Source organism: Chlamydotis macqueenii, chromosome 12, assembly GCF_036417535.1.
Source record: "Chlamydotis macqueenii isolate bChlMac1 chromosome 12, bChlMac1.mat, whole genome shotgun sequence".
Classification (NCBI taxonomy): Eukaryota; Metazoa; Chordata; class Aves; order Otidiformes; family Otididae; genus Chlamydotis; species Chlamydotis macqueenii.
This window is the reverse complement of record NC_141567.1, coordinates 8,754,209-8,773,119: the sequence shown is the minus strand read 5'-3', so window position 1 is coordinate 8,773,119 and position 18,911 is coordinate 8,754,209. Positions and strand designations below refer to the sequence as shown.

Here is an 18,911-nt window from a genome sequence, read left to right as displayed (position 1 = left end):
TATCACAGTCCACCTGAGACCAGAAACAAACTCAGGGCACAGAGGAGTTTCCCAGCAAAGCCTGACAGCTCCTGACACAGGAATTGCCACCGGCTGCTCAAGCCCCTGCTCCTTTCCTGCCCAATCCAGCGTATTTACTCTTGAAGCCCATCCAGCTCTCGGGAAAGCCATCAGAGACGTTGGCTGAGCAGCAGTGACCTGCATGTTTCCCAGTGTGACAGTCGCCCACACCTCTGCTTTTCACGTTGTCCTGTGTTTGCACTGCTCACAGGGACATTCGCCCTCTCTGCCTGCTCCTCAAGGACACTGACCTCTCCTTTCTCAAACAGAGCCCTTGGGTTCTCTCTGGACAATCATTTACTTGGCGATAAATGTGGTTTCTTGGGAGGAAGGAGAGGGCACAAGAAAAATCATTTCTAAATCGGGCTCATGTTTGGTTGGCACTTTGATCCAGACAGGAGGATTTTTACCTTTAAAAATTCTTCCTTTTTTTTGACCTTTTTCCAACATTTCTCCCTGAGTGATATTTAATGGTGAGGGCTGAATAAAGCGCTGAGAAAACCCTGAACTGTTTGACCTTCCACCACACCACCACTCTGTCCTGCAGTGGTGGAAAGTTTGTTTGCCATTCTGCTAAACTAGCAAAACAAAACAAAACCTTTTTTTTTTTTTTTTGTTTTGACTCAGATTGCTTTCAGGACACTCCTCAAGGACCTGCATAAGCAACAAGTCACCTTTGATGCTGGGCAATGCCCAGAGACTCACTAGTGCTGTGTGAAGGCTTCTGAGCCTCCCCATGTCATCATCCTCCAGTCCTCCAGTACCGTCTCCACCTCGCGTGCCCAAAGGTTACTGGTAGCAGCTGCTACTCCTTTTTCCACTAATTCTGGCAGAGCAAGTCAAACTGGGCAAAGAACGCCTTGGTGGATCTCCAGGCAGTCACCTGAGAAAGGAGGGAGCTGCAGGAGGGGAAGGGGGCAAGCTGGGATGGTTGCTCGTGCTTCTTCAATGTTGAAGTCCTCAGAGGTGGCTTTGGCCTGGATGTAGTGTGACATGGGAGGTCACTGATGCTTCCTGGGGAGGCAGCTTCCCCAGTTCTCCATCTTAATGGAAGAGGATTTGATCTGCCTCCCTTCTGCCCGCCAGCAAGCTAGGCAAGCCCGTGTGAGCTCTTGGGTAAATCCAGTCAGGAGCAAGGATCGCTGCTGGCTGCATGTGGACTAGCCCAGCTTCACATCCCTCCCCTGGAGAAGTTCTGGTATTGCCTGGTTTTTCCCAGTTCTCCTCACTCCAGTGAACCCTTGGAGCTGCCAGGAGATAAAGGAGGGAAAGGCAGGGTAAGTGGGCAGGGACTGTCAGGCCAGCGCCTGCAACGCTACAGACAGCAGAGATGGTGCTTCCAGCTCTGCCTTCCCCGGGCACCTCCAGACCCTCGGGGTCCTCAGCTTTGCAGTCACCCCTCAGAGCCAGCACAGCACCTTGGCTCCAGCACTGGCTGCGATAAGATCTGCCAAGACAGTTCGCAGTGACCCAAGGAGCCCCCATTCCCTCCTCTCCGGGGTGAAGCGGCCCCGAGGCCTCCAGGCAAGAGGGAGGGATTTCTGTGTGCTTTAGATTTTGGTTTTACATTTCTCAAATATTTTTAGTGCTCATAAAAGTGAGAAACTGGGAGAGACCCAGCTGGGACCAGTACTGTACGACCCTCACCCAGAACCTTCTCAAGGCAATTGAGACCTGACTGCTGCCAGCCCTAATCCCACGTTTTCAGAGCAGAAGGGCAAAAGTACCTGCCCCTCTTCCCCCAGCATCATCCTGCTGTTTTTTGGGGGAAACCTTGCTGCTCTTATAGGTGCTGGATGTGATGGGCCAAATTCAGCAGCGGAGCAGGGAAACATTGCCTCCAGCAGGCACTCTGTAGAGTTTCCAACAGGGCTTTTAAGCAGCTTAATATTTGTGACTGGGACATGGTGAAATCTGCCCCGTGCATCCTACCACGCAGTTAGGTACCTTGTAGGATGGATGCAAAGGACTTGGTCTAACCCACTGTAGGAAGTGCTTTGCCAGCATTGCTGCAGGCACCTGTGCTGGCACGGCACCATCAGCCTTTCCAGTGTTAGCCTGGCTCTGCAAAGGAGCCTGGTGAGAAGCTGGTCCTTTAATGAGCTCTCACGGCATGGGCAACCAGTGGAGCATGCCAGCTCTGATGGGACTGCAGCTGCGAAGTGCTGATCTGCAGGTCGATAAGGAGGGGCAGCGCAAGGCAGTGCAGCAAGGTGAGACTATCAGGCCAGCAGAAAAGCCATTAGCCTTTGTCCTTGGCCTCCAGACGCAGGGGAGAGGGGCTGGGGGCAGCATGTGGGACAGAGCTGCTCTCTCCTGGGCTTTGCAAGGGCTTTGCAAGCTGCTTTTCTGGAGACGCTGCCATTTCAGTGAGACCACCAATTAGAAAAGCTCTGCAGTTTGGTTTCTTCTGCTGAAGAGTAATCACAAAGCATGTGGCTGGTGCTGGTGGCTACCCTACCTTACCAAGTTCCCTTGTGTTATAAAATGCTCCTCTGGGCCCCTGTGTTGCTTTTCTCAAGGTGTCTTAAGAGCTGCTCTAGGGTAGGGCTGAAGACTGGTCCTACCACGTAGCAACTATCAACAGTGCTTCTAGCAATTACAGCTCAGGTATTGTTTAGGGATTTCAGCTTCTTTCTAGCTGAAGATCTCTTCTTTCCTGGTGCGTACAGCTGAGACTGCCCTGCAGAAACCATGTGTAATGGGAGACCCAAAAACATAGTGGGTGAGCCCTGAGCAGCATCACCCGAGGGAGTGCCCATCCTCAGGACACCAGCAACACCCACTTGCTTTAGGTGTCCCCACCAGTCCAGCCAAAGCCGGATGAAGCTCTGTTCATGCAAGGTAATGGCTAGGCAGATGGAGGTCTCTTTTCCTCAGCCCTGGCACGGACAGGAGGGAAGGGGTGCTGGTCTGGACCCTTCCCAAGACAAGCACAACACTGGTTTGTGGCCCTGACCTCCTGCAGGAAGGAGCCTGCACCTCAATACTCCCCCATGGTCTGGCATTTATTGCTGTCTTACTCCAGCTGACTCTCCCTGGTGTGTCTGGATCACTAACTGGCGCTCCTGAGCTGCCTCTCCTCAGCTCTTCCCAAAACTGCCTCTGCCCTGCTGCCTGCACAGGGCCCAAATGCGGTTGGAGAATGATTTTGTGTGGCCGTCAGTCTCTTCAAGACCATCCACAGCATTCTTCTGCCACCTGTCATTTTGAGAAGAAAGCAAACAAGAAAAAATAATAAGCTCAAATTATTGCCTAATCAACACAGAAATCAGTGCTGCTTGCTCAGCCTGCAGGCCACAATTAGATGCCATCAGCGAATTTGGGCAGCTTGCCTGGGCTGCAGTCTTTCATCTCTTGAAGACTGACAGGCATCTCAGGGATCTGCAGGCAGAGGAAGCAGCTGGGATCCGTTTGAAGGACTTGCCTGGCTCTTTGGGGAAAGAGCACATGGTTCAAAACCATGGGGGAAAAAAGGAGATTTGGGTTTATGTTTATTAGTTAAAGGAAGCCCCATACCAGAGGAGAGGACATTCAGCGCTGAGGTTTCCAGCCCCATCTCCAGCATGATCTCAGAGAACTGCCCTGGATCATGCAGCCCCAGCCCAGCTTGTCTTGCTGGGAGGACACGCTGAGTAAATCGCTCCGAGAAATGATGGGACTTGTCACTTGAACATGCTTATAGATATATGGCAGCCTTGGCATGGCCATTGCATGCCTGTGCACGCAGGCAGGATCTTGGCATTTGGTTTAAAGCATATATCTTCCTCTTCCTCCTGGGACTGCCCCACAGACTGCTTTTCCAAAAGCAAACAGCACGACCAGCGCCCAGCCCAGTGACTCAGGCTGCCTGGGAAGGGACGTGGGGAAGGCCCCACAGCTCATCTTCTCCTGGTCATCGGAAGGGAGCCTGGCCCCTGAATTCAGCCCCATTTGCTCTTGCTCAAAGAGAGCCAACTGCTCCAGTTAGGGGGTGGGCAGCCCTGGGCAGACCCCCACTGCAGAGGTGTTTGCAGAGCCGGAGGTGGGTGGCAAGGGGAGCAGTCAGTGCAGAGAGGGAAGGCTTTCAGGGCGACGGGGGTCAGGGTGCTCCTCCATGGGGAAGGGAAGGAGTGTAGGGCCGGGTAGAGCAGGGGGCAGGACACTTGGGCTCCACTCCCCACTTGCACCTGGCCTCCTCCCCAGGGAGGCAGGGCTCAGAGGTGCTTGGAGCGGCTCAGAGGAAAGGTCTGTCCCTCCTCTCAGGGATGAAGGAGGACGAGAGGAGCAAGCCTGCTGAAGCTCCTGAGCTCTGAAACGTGATCCTGCTGCAGGCACCTCCCTGGGCCCCACCTCACCCTATCCAACATATATATGATGCCCGCCTTGGCTGAGCACGGGGTATGCGGGCTCACACGGTCTGCCGGGCCCCTGGGGATCCCTGTGGATGGAGCGGCCGAGGCACCAGGGGATGGCGAAGAACACGTACATGCGCTGGCGGCTGCCACTCATCTGCCTCCTCTGGGAGGTGGCCATGATTGTCCTCTTCGGGGTCTTTGTGCGCTTCGGTCCTGAAGCTGATGCACACTGGGAAGAAGAGAAGCGAGAGATGAACCTGACCAGCGACATAGAGAATGATTTCTACTTCCGATACCCATGTGAGTACTTGGGAAGCCTAGTCCTGGTGCTGGCTGGTCCCCATCACAACCCATCCCGTTCCATGGCAGAGCCTGTCAGAGGTGACATCACCAATTGCTGGAAAGTCAGGTTCTTCCCTTGAGTCTGGCTTGGGGCACACCAAAGAGCAAGATAAAAGCCTCGTGGCTCTCCAGTGCTCTGGGGGCTCTGTCAGCAGGGTACCGTGACACCAGTACGTGACGTCTTTTTTCCAGGAATAGGGCTGACGTGTTCCCAGCACCTGCAAGTTTCGGCTTGCTGCCCCCTCCCTCGGCTCTGGATGGGAGTAAGCTTTTCTGTGCATACGGAGGAACGGCTGTCGAGATCCTGTGACATCTTCCTCCCCTTCCTATGTCCTCCCCCTCACTAGTAAATTACCCTTTAGCTACTGGCATTTCAATGGCAGAGTCCTCCGAACCTGCCAGGTTCCCAGGGCTCTTGGGTCGCTGCATCTTATTGCCATGGGAATTATTCAGGTGGTTAAAGCCCTTCTGGCCAGACGCTGCCTTTGGCCAGCTTTGACCTCCGGGGCTGGTCACCTATGTGAGCCGTTCAGAACAGGCTGCTTCTGTAGGCAATTGTTTCCAAGGAAGCAACAGGCCTGAGTCATGCATCTATTTAGAACATTTCCATTAAAAACACCTGCTAAATCAAAGGAGCTATAGAAACCCGTAGCTGCTGAGGAATAGCTAGTTCAGAAAAGGATTTGTTTACAGAAACCCGCTGCTCAGTCGGCGTCCAGGTTAGTGTATGGCCATGGCTGCCCTGTGCTCTCCCTCGAGATCTGCCCTTGGGACTAACCCCACACGGGTCGGCGTGAAGCAGCCGCAGTGCCCAAGGGCTGCTCTTGTCGCTGATGTGCTGGGAGGACATCGGGGTCCAAGAAAGAACTTGTGGGAGCTAAGGACGTGACATGTCTTCTGTCCTCACATCCCACCCCTGCTCCACGGCGCCACATATTCCCCCTCAAGCGGCTGCATGGATTCACACAATTAAATCAACCTAAGAGCAACTGCTTGGCCCAGTTTAGCTTTGAATTATGTTTCTGTTTCAGACCTGAGGAAGGGTTCATGTGCCTAAAAACACAGCTGTTTTTTCTCCATTATCTAATCAGAAATATTCTCTCTCTGCAAAGACGGACAAACATGGCAAGGTGACTGAGCCCTGGCATTTTGATCCCTGTGTCCATCCAGCGCTGCTCAGAAGAGAGCGCGATGGTTGAACACCCGAGGATCATTTGTATTAATGTGTCTGGGACCGCTGCTGTCCATAGGACCTGTCTGCAATGGCAGGGGGACAGGAGTGACAAACTGGCAGGTCCTCCAAACCCAGAGATGACTGGGAAGGCACACAGGAGGAAGTGTATGCGCGGTTGTGTCAGAGGTGCCCGTTGCCAGGTCCAGGGAGTAAGACAATTCCTTCCCATTTTGAATCGCATGCTGATACTCCCTAATGGGAATCTCTGCTGTCTAGGGAAAAGAAATGAGATTCTTCAGCACAGGTAGCATTCTCAAAGCCCAAACACTTCCTTTCAATAGCGACGGCAATTGCCCTCCTGCAAAAGCAGGGTGACAAAACCTTTAGGGCATAGCAGCGCCTGGACTCTCTCTGATTGATGCCAATGTTATTCTTCTTAAGGGAAAACAAATGCAAGGTTTAGAGAAAGGCTTTAGATTGGGTGCAGTTTGAAGAAAGCCCTGCTATTCCCCCTGGGTTTGTACAGGGTCTAACACAGTGGGGATCCTCTGTGTTTTCAGAGGGGCACAGTCTGCAACTTTAACTCTGACCTGTATATTTCTGCTTTTAGGATGAAAGTGGGAATATATAATGCAAATGGCAGCAGATAGTTCTAGCTTACACTCGAGGTGAGAGGTAGAGAGAATAAATATAGCTGCAGAGGGAAAGTCTGTGGGATTGTATGGTAGAACCAGAGTCAGGAAGACTGGTTCTCAGGACACACGGAGAAGTGCATTTGAAGTGACCTCTGCTGAGCAGTGCCAGCTGCAGATCTTGTCTCCTTCCTTTTTTTACGAATTATTTCATAGGCATGGGGGGCATTTTTAAAAACAAGCAGATTAACCTGTCTCTGCAACATGGCACTACATTGCTGGAGTCCGTTCAAAAGTTCATCTTTAAACAAGTTGCAGGATCTTGTAAAGCACCAAAGGAGAAAAGCCATGGCTTCTGCAGAGCTCCACCTCACTCAAATGCTCACTCATCCCTTAGTGGAAGCAGCAGGTACAACCCTGCCATCCCTGTGGGACTGGATCTGGGGCTGCTGGATTTCAGCACAGGTTTGAGGTAGAGCAATTCTCAGTCATGGAATTTCCTTTGCTCTGAGCTTATGCCTTCTCTGGGGCACAGAGTCGCTGCTGGTTATAGTGGCTATAATGGTTTGTGCACTGCATAATGCAAATGGCGTAGTTCTGTTGATGCTGTGTTTACCTGTTCTACAGTGGGAGTCTCCTGGCGGGGGAACCCAGCCTTGGGTCTCCTGCTCCTTTCGTGGGCAGAGTGTCCTCCAGTGTGAGGGCTTGCACGGTTCAATTTGTAAGCATGCAGCGTTTCACCTCACTTAATTGCAAAGCCGAGCTTATCTGATAGAAACACGCAGCATTAAAAAGTACAGCAGGTTTACTGCACCGAGAAGTTCTTTCAAGAGGTTCACGCAGGTTGGGTTTCCCCCAGGGAAGGGCATCAGAGGGGCTCAAGTTAGCAGGCCTGAGCATTTGTGGGAAGAACTAGGTCTCTCTGGTTTAAGCATTCAGAATCTCTCAAGGTGGGACCCTGGTCTCAAGGGTATTTGGCCACTGTTTTTAGTGGAAGTTAAAAAGCTATTTGTAAACTTCCCTTGTTCTTGAACTCTTCTTGCTTGGAGCCATCACTAGGACTCTGCATTGGATGGGCCTACCCAAAATGACAGTTCATGTGTTTTTAACAAAACTTCACTGTTCATTTTATGTGACATGTTCTGAGGTTTTTACAAAAAGGGAAAAAAAAGAATCTGAATAGAAAAATGTCTTCCTTTGTCTACTCTGTTACTCTCCAGTCTTCCCTTGCACGCAGCTTTTCGTAAACATTTTTGGTTTTCAAGACTGAGCCTTTTAACCAAAAGCCAATTTCCAGAAGCTGAGCTGATTTCAGGCTTAGAAATGTGGGGACGTGGGACAAACACACATTTTCTCTTTAATTTCTCCCCTACTGTCACTGATGCAGTTAGTTTCCTTTCACCACTAAATTCAAACAGCACTCACAGCCATGCTCTCCCCACAGAGCTGACGATCTCTTCCTTCTGCACAGCTTTCCAGGATGTCCATGTGATGATCTTTGTGGGCTTTGGCTTCCTCATGATGTTCCTCAAGCGTTATGGATTCGGAGCCGTGGGTTTCAATTTCCTCCTTGCTGCCTTTGGGATCCAGTGGGCTCTCCTGATGCAAGGCTGGTTCCACTCTTTCAAGAACGGGAAGATCCTTATTGGAGTGGAGAAGTAAGGAGGAGATGGGCTTTGGGATGCCACCTCTTGACTGGCCAGTGGAAGAGCTGGGATAGGAGCCAAGCAGCTGGCAGCACCTCTCCCTCTGTTATGTGCAAACGAGTCTCTAAAATGTTGTATTCCCTCCATATACCTCCACTTGCTTTCCACTTTTAGCCCAAAGGTACCTGCCGTTATGGTGGTACTGCTCAAAGGAAAACATGAGACGAGTGTCACCCCTTAGTCCCAAGCAAAGCACCATGGGCGCCAGTGCTGAGAACACGGATGATCTACATTATTTAAATAATTTGAGGGAAAGCACATTTCCTGGATAGTATGTAAGGATGGGAAGAAAGTCAGTGGGAAACCCAGAGCTGTTTCCTCATCACCTATTTGTCTTGGAGTGGGATCTCTAGAGCTGAGGGTGAGTTACAGAAGAGTATTTCCTTATTAAACCACAATTTTTCTTCTCCTTTTCCAGCCTGATCAATGCTGATTTCTGCGTGGGCTCTGTGTGCATTGCCTTTGGGGCCATCCTGGGCAAAACCAGCCCCATACAGCTCCTCATCATGACTTTGTTTCAAGTCACACTCTTCGCAGTGAATGAGTACATCCTCCTCAACCTGCTTCACGTAAGGCTTTAGGCAGCACCGGCTTCTCCTTCCTCTCCACATCTCTCCAAATTGTCTCCCTTTGCTATGACTTCACTAAGCCACTGCCTTCATAAGCATTTTAAATGCAAGAATACAGGCAGAAAAAGTAGACAGATTATGAAGGAGGGGGTCAGTGGGTAGTACTTCTCTGAGAAGGGAGATCTGCTGGGGTTTCAAGCCTGGCAGTTCAAGAGCACCGAGTTCCTCTGCCACAGCTCCCAAGGCAGACGAGGGCCAGCCATTCTCTTCGTGCCTGAGATTTCCCTCTCGTCTGTTTTCCCTGCTGGAATATGAGTGTTGTAGAAGGAAATCAAGTGACAAAGACAACAAGATGTCTGCTGACGGAGGTAGGGTTGCTGCCCTCCAAGAGAGGGCTTGGAGGGCTGGGAAGCAAACGAGCTCCCAGAAGACATGAATGCACTTGGGAGCCAACCTGGCTATCGTTGTAACCCACTTGCGACTGGGACAGGTCAGACACTCCCCTCTGCTTCAATGCCTTCCACGGGGAAGCCAAGAGGAATGTCGTGGCCAGGCACAGGACCAAGCGAGCTGGACAGATTGCAGGACCAGAGTATTTTTGTCCCACTCTCCCCATGACTGAGTGCAGGTTGCATGGACGGGTGGGCAGACAAGTTGGGCATGATGAAAACCAGACCTCAGCCCCCAAACAAGTGGCAACTGCAGAAGTGAACCTCTGTTTTCCCATGGCTGCAGGTTAAGGATGCGGGAGGGTCCATGACCATTCACACCTTCGGAGCCTACTTTGGCCTTGTGGTGACACGCATCCTGTACAGACCCAACCTGGAGCAGAGTAAGGACAAGCAGGGCTCCGTGTACCACTCCGACCTCTTTGCTATGATCGGTGAGTCAGCCCCCGCCTCAGGGGCACAGGTACACACAGACCACTCAGCTGCAGAGGGCTGGTCCCTCCTGTGTCTCTGGGAAAACCAGACTGAAACCAGGATCTGGGGCTGAGAAGCTCTGTATCCCGGTCTTCCGCCTCTCAGAGCTACTCAGCTCCCTTCCTCAGTGGCAGGGCTGAGATGGTACCTGGGAAGATAGGGTAGGTGTAGCTCACCCATCATGGGGTGTGCAGCTCTGACGCAGCAGGACTACGGGATTTAACTTCCCCTTGTGCAGGGGAAGTTAACCTTCTTGAGAGGTTTTTTCAACTCCTTTATTCTCTCTTTTCCCTTTCTCTTATTTTTCCTCTCCTCCCTATCCCACCAGGTACACTATATCTATGGATGTACTGGCCCAGTTTTAACTCAGCAATTTCTGAGCACGGGGATGCCCAGCACCGGGCTGCCATTAACACATACTGCTCACTGGCTGCTTGTGTCCTCACCACAATGGCCTTCTCCAGCATGCTGCAGAAGAAAGGCAAGCTTGACATGGTAAGCTGGGAGCAGAGAGCCCTGTGCTGCCCAGGGACTTATAATGAGTTGACTGAGGGTCCAGTAAGCGATGGGCACTTGTCCTTTGCTGAATATATACTGGGTTTCAGGGCATGATGGTGCAGCCATCCTCCAGCCAGAAACCCAGAGGCTGTATTGAATGAGCAGGTGGGGAGTGAGTCTTGCAGTGCCTGAGGTGCAGGGTGATGCCCTGCACGTGGCGGACCTAAGTCACGGCAGGGACTGGATTTGTTCTGCTCAGAGAGCTACTGGTGGGCATGTTGCAGAGCCATGTTTGGCAGTCCTCTCCAGCAAGCTGAGCAGGGCCTGCGCGGCAGCTTGTGAGCAATCGGGGGGCTGACTTGTAAGTGTTATGTGTGTGGGTGACATGTCTCTGTGACAGCAGAGCTTGCGTGACACATGGGTGAGACAATTTCCATCTCATCACAACTCCTCACCCAGATTTGTGGATGCAAAGTACGTGTGTGGTACAGGGAGTGGGAGTCTATGTGTGCCTGTGCTACAGACAGAGGCTGCCTGTTCTTCTCCTCTTGTTTTTCACCAACAAGCAGGAAAATGGGCCCTGATATTTCCTCTGGAAGCATTTTAAGAGCTGATTCTCCCGCTTTACCATTTGCACCATCCCTGAGCCATTGTGATCTCCCCGAGATGCCAAGAAAGGGCGGTTACTTCTGCAGGTCCACATCCAGAACGCAACACTGGCGGGCGGCGTGGCTGTGGGCACCAGTGCGGAGATGATGCTGACTCCATATGGCTCACTCATTGTCGGGTTCATCTGTGGCATCGTGTCCACAGTGGGGTATGTCTACCTCACGGTGAGTGCTGCTCTAGGGGTCTGCAGCCCTGGTCCTGCTAAGGAGACCAGAAATGGATTCACTTCCCTTTGAGGGTTCCTTCTTTCCACCATCCCTTATGTAAATGCACTTCTGACTCCATTTATTGCCCCAGAATGTTCGGGAAGGTTCAGTCTCCCAACAGGAGAGTGGAGGATATGTTTTTATTTTATCTTGAGCTTGGCTCCCATCTTTTTCTACAAGCCCTTAGCTCTTAAATGGGACATAATATCATTCTTCCTTCTCTGCTTATCCCAGTCCTCAATGGAAGGAACTAATGCTTTCCAGGGCTGTGCTCATGTCCCTGATCTCTCTCTACCTCCCTTCCTCTTAGCCTTTTTTGGAGTCCAGGTTGCACATCCAGGACACATGTGGCATCCACAACCTCCATGCCATGCCCGGCCTTATTGGGGGCATTGTGGGGGCCATCACTGCAGCTGCAGCCACGGAGGATGTATATGGAAAGGAAGGGTAAGGCTGCTTGAAACTCTTTCACGAGAGTAGATTTTACCTGGGGCTCCTTGGGCTGGGAGCAAGGAGTAATTAACAGCCCTTGTTAATCGTCCAGAGTTGCCTCTTTCCCCCTCAAAAACATAGGGGTACACTGACTGTGTCAGGCTTACTGAAATGTAAGACTCATCTCTTGCAGATTCTGGTGGCCTCAGAAAGTGAGGCACAACCCAACTGGTTGGCATTATTCTGGGGCACAGTGGGTGGGGAAGTGCTCCTCCCTCCATCCCTGCATTGTTTTGGGGGGTCAAGAAGGCTGAAGGTCTGAAAGACAAAAGAAATGTTTATATTTTGGGCTCCTCCTAGGTAAAGCTTTGCCAGGGGCCAGAGGAGAAGGAAGTGAGCCATGTTTTGTGTCATTGCAACACTCTCCTGGTCAATTGCAGAAGAGGGATGGGGCTAGGGAGGAGTCCTGGAGGGAGCAGAGCAACACAGCTCCTCCGGAGCCGGGAAGATGTCCTGCCGGGAGCAACCCTTGCCATTTCTGCCCTCGGCAGGTTTATCAAGGCGTTTGACTTCACTGGTGCGTACCGGACGCGGACACCCAGTGTCCAAGGAGGGTTCCAGGCAGCTGGCATTTTGGTGTCTGTGCTGATGGCTCTCGCCGGGGGGACCCTTGTGGGTAAGCACGAGGGGAGCACGGGGAAGGCTGAAATGTGGCTGAAATGGAGGCGTCCGCGTACTCCTGCCAGTGGCTGAATGTGTCCTTCCCGCTTGCATTGCGAGGGTTGCAGCCCCTGGCTTGCTCACATCCCTTGGGACACGGTGCAGCAGGACCACCCCAAAGCCCACAGGAGCAGGGGAAACCAGGCAGCCATGGGGGGAGCAAGCTCAAAGAGTTTGGAAAAATGGGGAGATCAGCACCGAGCACCGTGCCAGGGCTGCGTTTGCCCCCTTTGCTGCCGGGACGGGCGGACTCCGACCATCCGTACCCCACACGGCATTATGGCCCCTTGCCCACCCCCCTGCCCGCCTGCTTCCAGGGGCCATCCTGAAACTGCCGGTCTGGGGCGACCCCGCCGCCGAGAACTGCTTTGAGGACGACATTTACTGGGAGGTGAGGCGGGCCCGGCCGAGGGCCAAGACGCCCAGGCGGGGTTTGGGGGTCGAGGCCGGCGGCGAGAGCGGGGCGGAGGGGGGCAGGAGGCACAAGATGGCGCTGTCGCCCCGCGGCCTGCGGGGCCGCCGCGCTGAGGGGGCTCTGCCGCACCGCAGGTGCCGGAGGAGGAGGAGAGCGACGCGTACCACATGCACAACCCCGACAAACCCGCCTCGCCCTGAGCCGCCCGCTGCCCTCCGCCGCCCACCCGCCACGGCCGCTGCCTCCTCCGGGGGGGCGGCGGGGCTGCCCGCCATCTTCCTTCTTCTCCCACCACAGGACCCCGCACCCCGCTCAGTGTCGGGGGTGACGGCTCGTTTTCCCCCCGTGAGGACGAGACACTCGGCTCTGCCCTTCTCTCCCGCTTTTGTAAACGAGCTGTTGTGAATAAAACAAAAACATGTTCTTCTTTCCAGGCCTGTGCTCCCTTGTGTGAGTAGTGGAGCAGGATGGGAGGTTGCCCAGACGCAGCGACACAGGGCAGCTGCTGGGAGAGCTCCTGGCTGCTGGGGTAAAGCGGAGGTGCTGGGACGTGCCCCGTGCCCGAGGTGGCTGCAGGAGCGATGGCGATGCGGAGATAGTGCAGGCTGTGGAGACACCTGGCTTGGGACCTGGCACGTTAACAGACAGCAGCTGGAGGCACCAGCCAGACTTTCCGTGGCTGGGGCTGTCCTGTGTGGGAAGCACAGGCTGGGTGGTGCTTTTGCGGGGGGGGGGTGCTGGGGTGCAGCGCTGTCCCTCTGCTCACACTGCCATCCAAGGCCTGGGTAAGGGTCAGCTTTGAGTCTGGTTACACTTTTACATGCCTCCACCATCACCTTCTCCACTGCTCTACTGAGGCTTCCTTGGGAGCCTTGTTTGCGCGTACAGCGCAGGCTGGCAAGACCCTGTCCTTTTCTTTGGTTTCAGCCATTTCTTCCAGTGTCATCAGACCACTCCTTCCACTTACTGCTACTGTCCTGATGGGAAAAGCCCAAAGCCAGAGCACAGCTGCCAGCTTTTAACCAGACCATAAGGCTTTAGCCAGAGTTGGAGGAGACAGGAATGAAAGAAAATCAGGCCTAAAAACCTGCATGTTTTCCAGGGTGATATGTAAGGAGCAGGAGAGGAAAAGGGGGTGGAAAAAAGGAGGTAGGAGGGCTGATAGGTCTCTTCACCGCATCTAGCTGTAATTCTCACACCTGAGGGGGGGAGTCAAAAGTAGCTATTCACATCCCCTTGGGATATGACACCCTCATTTTCCATGCTGGGTAAAGACAAAAACCCTTTACAACATGTTTCTGGAATTTGTCAGCGGCTGCCAGCAGCAGCATGTTAATTAAATGTCGGCAAAGATGGAAGCAAGAGGCTCTGCTCTAATTGGACACTTTGCTTGGTGGAGCTGAAAAACATTGTGACAGAGGAGGAGGTGCCGAAACACTGTGTTCCCCCGCCATGGCGCGGGGATGGGGACAGCCAGGCACAGGAGATGCTCTCTTCTGAATCGGTATTGCTATATGGCCTGAGACAACCTCGCCATTGAAAAAAAAAAGGAGAGTAACAAAATAAGAAAAGGCCTAAAATCCTCCATAGGCAAGATCTTGAGCGTGACAGAGGCATGGGATGTGGGGAAAGAGCTCGTTGGCTAAGAGGAAATTCAGAAATACCATAGCTGGGGCATAAGGATCTCTAGCCCTCTTGCCAGCTGGTGGTATATTGTATATTCTTTTATGATGGCAAAGGCAGGTCTGACAGGGTAGAAATGATCTCTGGAGAATGCCTCTATCTGTAGATACATACATTGAGCATACATTGAGCTGCATCCTTTCCCCATGGCAGGGATGGAAAAACGAGGGGCAATTCCTGATTTCCCTGTGCTGGGATCTGCTGAAGGAAGGAAATCTGCCCCCAGCCTCTTTGCACTGGGGAAAAGATGTAACAGCCATTTTCTGCTGACAGCTTCATCCACAGAAACCACCACAGCGATGTTTACTGACAGGCGTTTGTAGACAATCTCATTTCAAAAAGAGAGTCCTAAACTTTTTGCCCCAAGTCTGCAAAACCTGAAAGCAGAAGCAGACCTTTGGGGCACTGCATTTCCAATTGCATCACTAGACTAGTGCCCCTCTGTCCCACCCAGTATGAGCTCTGGCCGTGTCCCAGATAAGCCGGCATCCAGCTGTGTGTCTAGACACCGTGGCCTCTGGTCTCTCCTCCCAGCAGCTTGTAAAGGGCCATGGGGGACCAGTAAAGGCAAAGACTGAGTGACCGTCATTGCCTTAGCGAGGTGGCCAGCCTGTGTCCCTGGTGGGGCAGGTCTGTGAGATGGTCCTGCCCCATGTGCACGTGCCGGCAGAAGGAGCCCCAGCCCTGCTCCCCATCCCTCCAGGCTCTGCCTCCTCCTCGTGGGAAGACGCCTAAATTGCCCAGGCTGCTGGGCAGCGAAGCGTTTTATTGCCCGTGCTCTTGCGGGTCTCAGTCTGGTCTCAGTACCTAAATCACTTGCTGGGGCTGGCCTTGCAGTTTTAATTCCCTGGCAAACAATGACGGGGTCGGGCTGGCGCGTTTGAAGTGCGGTCGTGGCCCCAGCAGTGGACGGAGGGTTTCTCAATGGGGGAGCACGGGGAGAAGAGGATTGGGCTGCTCTGGCAGGCGGGAGGACGTGTGAGAAAGGGGCTGTCGATACCCGCGGGGATTAGGTGGTACAAATTGGCTGGGAAGCACCGGAGGCATTGACCAAAGTTGTCCTGGGGCAGGTTCCCATGGGGGGGCTGGCTGAAACAACCCGCCTTCAAGGAGGCTGGAAGGCCCAGCCTGGCTGCTAATCCCCTGGGATCTATGGGGCACGGAGTAGAAAAGAGGTTAAAAAAAAAAAGGAAAATCTCATGTAAAGGTGGTGGTTTCCCCAAGGGGATGATGTTAGAGAGAACGGGAAGGCAGTGGGGGGGAACGGCATCGTTTAATCCCACTTTTAATAGGCAAGCGGTGGGCTTTGCTCACACTCCCGCGCCTGCGAGCTGCTGCAGGGATTTTGGGGGAAGGCCTTTGCTCACCTCTGCTGTCCCCCACTCCTGGCAGGGATGCCTGTGCCCCTGCAGAGGTTCCCCATCTGTGGGCCTGCCCAGGAGAAGGAGGGTCGCATGCTTAGGTATACGCACATGTGTGCGTGGGTGCAGGTACAGGGTGCAAGCCCCAGATTTGGGCTGAAACTGGCTTGTTGCATGCCCAAGGCGCTGGCTGTGGCAGACCTCCTGCTGAGAGTGCGCCCACATGTGCAAAGCCCTGTGTCCCCACGGACGTGCCTTCACCCTTCTTGATCATACACAACCAGCGCACTGAAAACCACGTTGCCGGCGGCGTTGGCGTGCCCTCGCACACGCGTGCCAGCCTGCCAGCGGCCATATCAATGTGCACGTCCGTCTACCGTTGCTGTGCACGTCCGTCTCCCTTTGCGCTGGTGCGAGCACGCGTGTGTCGGACCCAGCGTGTCCACGCCTGCATGAGCGGTGCTCCGGCCCTTTCTGAAGGAGCGCTGTAAATTGTAATCAGATTAGGGCAGCCGGTCGCTTAGGGCCCTTGAAAAGGGCATACGTCCCCTCATCAGTACCTAGCATTGAGTCGCACAAAGGGTCTAAGTAACTCGGCAGGGGTCGGGCCCTCTGGAGCGCAGGGGAGGGGGCTTGCCTTTCTTTTCTCTCTGTCCCTTGTAATTATGTCAATTTGCTAGCCAAATTGTTTGCTTGAGTGGACAGTGGGGGCTTGCCCCCCTTCCCGCCTCCCCCCCACCCCTAACCCCATTCATGTGCTAATGTGGGAAGGAGCATGGCCTCCTGACTTTGGGAGGTAGCCATCAAGGAGCAAAGCACAGGGGGGCACGGGCCAGGAGCCCCCCATTTACGTGCCCATGGATGCCTTGGTCTTGCAGCCCAGATGAACAGGGCGCTCCACTTTGCTTTAGCCCATGGCGGGGTGTGCAATGGCCAGCCAGCCCCGGCCAGCCGTGGTTTTCTCTGGCCACCTCTCACCTGCAGCGTATCCCTTCTTGGGCCAACGCATCCCCAGGGCCGGGAGCCGTGCTCCGCCATGCGACAGCTTTTTCGGCACACCTCCCCACCCGCGCACCTCCCAGCATTTGCATATATTCTGCCCGCAAATCCTTGTCAAGGGGAGCCTCTTTATTGCCTGTATAGATCACAGGGTGTTAGTTAAGGGGCTTCTTTGTATTGCCTCAGACAGCTGGGGTCATCAAAAGTCCTGCGGTGGGAAGGAGAGACAGGAGGAGGGGGGAAGCTCTGACAATACGGACTGAAGGATTAAAGGAGCATATAAAGTTCCTATTGAGTGAGACAAGAGGCTGTTCACTCCCAAGATTGACAGCGACCAGGAGGCGATTCCCAACACAATGTCCAATTAATTCTCTACCCTCTTCGCTGCCGTCTCCTCCCTCCCTCCTCTCCTGGGCTGGGGCATGAGCAGGGAAGGGCTGAAGCTAAGATCCTTGAGAAGGTAATTAATTATTCCTGACTAAGAGGAGCCTGTCGGGGTGCCGGCCAGTCCCCAGGCTCACTGGGCATCCGTCCCCCTGCCACAGGCTCCCATCAGCTTGGGCCACTTTGGGGTAGTTTTCCTTTCCATTACAGGCAGAGCTGTCCCACCAAGGGTCCATTTCCATGGCAGGTCCTGCACCATAACCATGTTGAGCCCAGAAGAGGTAGGTTTAGGGCTAAAGCCAGGCTGGCAGCAGCAGCAAGAGAGCTAGGGAGCAGGGCAAGGTGCGTGGGCAAGGTGCATGGGCATGCAGAGCATTTGGGCAGAGGCAGAGAGCATGTGCCAGGCCTGGGGGGTCAGATCTTACCTGCGTGTGCAATTGCTGTGGGGTAAAGCAGCTCCATCCACCCTGGTTTGGTAGGGAGAAGTGGGCTCCTGGCCATAAGGATGCATCGCCACGGTGCCCTAGGCTGGCTGCCCACACTGGCCCCAGCTGGGCATAGCAAGGTGTGTAGGAGATATTTCTGAGTGTGCTCCTACCTCTCCTGCTGACCAGCATCTCTTTGATGTAACCTCATGGACAGGAGCAGAATTTGGGCCACCAAGTGAAATTCCTGCGAACCACTGAGTATGAATTGTTTTATTTGTCTGATCTGTTTTTTTCCCTTGCATACACCTCAGCCAGGAGGGAGGGAGTATCCAGGAAAGCACCTTTCCCCAAACTGGCCACTTTTTCATTGGTGCTCTCTGCAGCGCCGGGGCTCTCAGACATGCGTGGCAAACGTACTTCCACCGTGGCAAATGTCTCCAAACCACCTGGTTTTGGAGAAAAAGCCATGCAGCCAGGAGGGCCCCGTTCTCACTTCAGGGGACGCTTTGGCTGGCCCATCTCCTCTGTTCCCATCGCTCAGCACCGACCCCTTCCCCTCCGCCAGCCCTGCCCATGGCACAGAGGATGCTGCCAGCCCATGCCAGTGCAGGGTGGGGAACCGAAGCTGCCCACCCCACGCACCCCATGAGCAGGAGATGCCCTGGGGATGCTGACGTGGGACTGCCCGTTGCTCCGTGTCTCCTGCCCACTCCCTCCCGCCGCACACGCTCCCAGTGAAGTTGTTTGAAAGTCTTCCGGCAGTTTTCGCGGCCAGGAATAACAGATTAGCCATGATCTGATCAGCCCAGTATCTAAGCTGTATTCTCCCCGCTGACAAGTATTTGAAAGAGGGGAGGGGCCACTTTCAGCCCAACGATGAATCTTTCACCGACAAGAAAAGACCCTTTTTTCTCCCGCCAGCCGCAGGCTGCTCCGTGCCCTGTTGCTAAGCGAGACCTGGGGCCGCTGCTTGCATGCGGCCGGCTCCGGCGGAGCCCTCGGGTTAGCAGGATCAGGAGATTCACACCAGACATCTTGTTTCTTAGGAAGAGTGTTTCTTTTCTCACCCGCCTTTGACTGGCAGATAACAGCTCGCCGGCGAGGCCTGGGGATGCCCCTGCCGAGGCAGCTCGCCCTAAGCCTTTGGGAGGGAGATTGGGGTGTTGGGGTCAGGGGCTCAGCCCTAAATGTCTGGGGTTTGATGTCACGCACAGGGTTGTCCCCAGACAGGCTGCAGAATGGCAGATCTCCCCCCCCCAATACCCACAGCCCCCGGGTCCTGGTGGGTTGGGGTGCGGTGGGACTTTGGGGACATGGCCTTGGAGGATGCTTGGCACTGGTAGCTAAAGAAAAGCCTGTCCTGGCGTCATGCA

General features: G+C 53.9%; 1 protein-coding gene across 1 annotated transcript; it reads left to right on the top strand.

The window, feature by feature from the left end:
* The first annotated feature begins 4,486 nt into the window (after positions 1-4,486).
* On the top strand, positions 4,487-13,110 carry RHCG (Rh family C glycoprotein). Its single transcript, XM_086757369.1, has 10 exons — positions 4,487-4,697; positions 8,017-8,203; positions 8,670-8,820; positions 9,556-9,703; positions 10,072-10,238; positions 10,937-11,074; positions 11,427-11,563; positions 12,100-12,224; positions 12,586-12,659; positions 12,818-13,110. Exons 1-10 carry the CDS (start codon positions 4,487-4,489, stop codon positions 12,881-12,883), a joined length of 1,404 nt encoding a protein of 467 aa, XP_086613495.1. The 3' UTR covers positions 12,884-13,110.
* The last annotated feature ends 5,801 nt before the right edge of the window (positions 13,111-18,911 follow it).

What these genes read in the sequence shown, in the direction of transcription:
- RHCG (XM_086757369.1), top strand. Translation starts at nt 4,487, where the DNA reads ATGGAGCGGCCGAGGCACCAGGGGATGGCGAAGAACACGTACATGCGC. An exon ending in ATCCTTATTGGAGTGGAGAA is followed by an intron (nt 8,204 to 8,669) that starts GTAAGGAGGAGA and finishes CTCCTTTTCCAG; the next exon opens with CCTGATCAATGCTGATTTCT. An exon ending in CGACCTCTTTGCTATGATCG is followed by an intron (nt 9,704 to 10,071) that starts GTGAGTCAGCCC and finishes CTATCCCACCAG; the next exon opens with GTACACTATATCTATGGATG.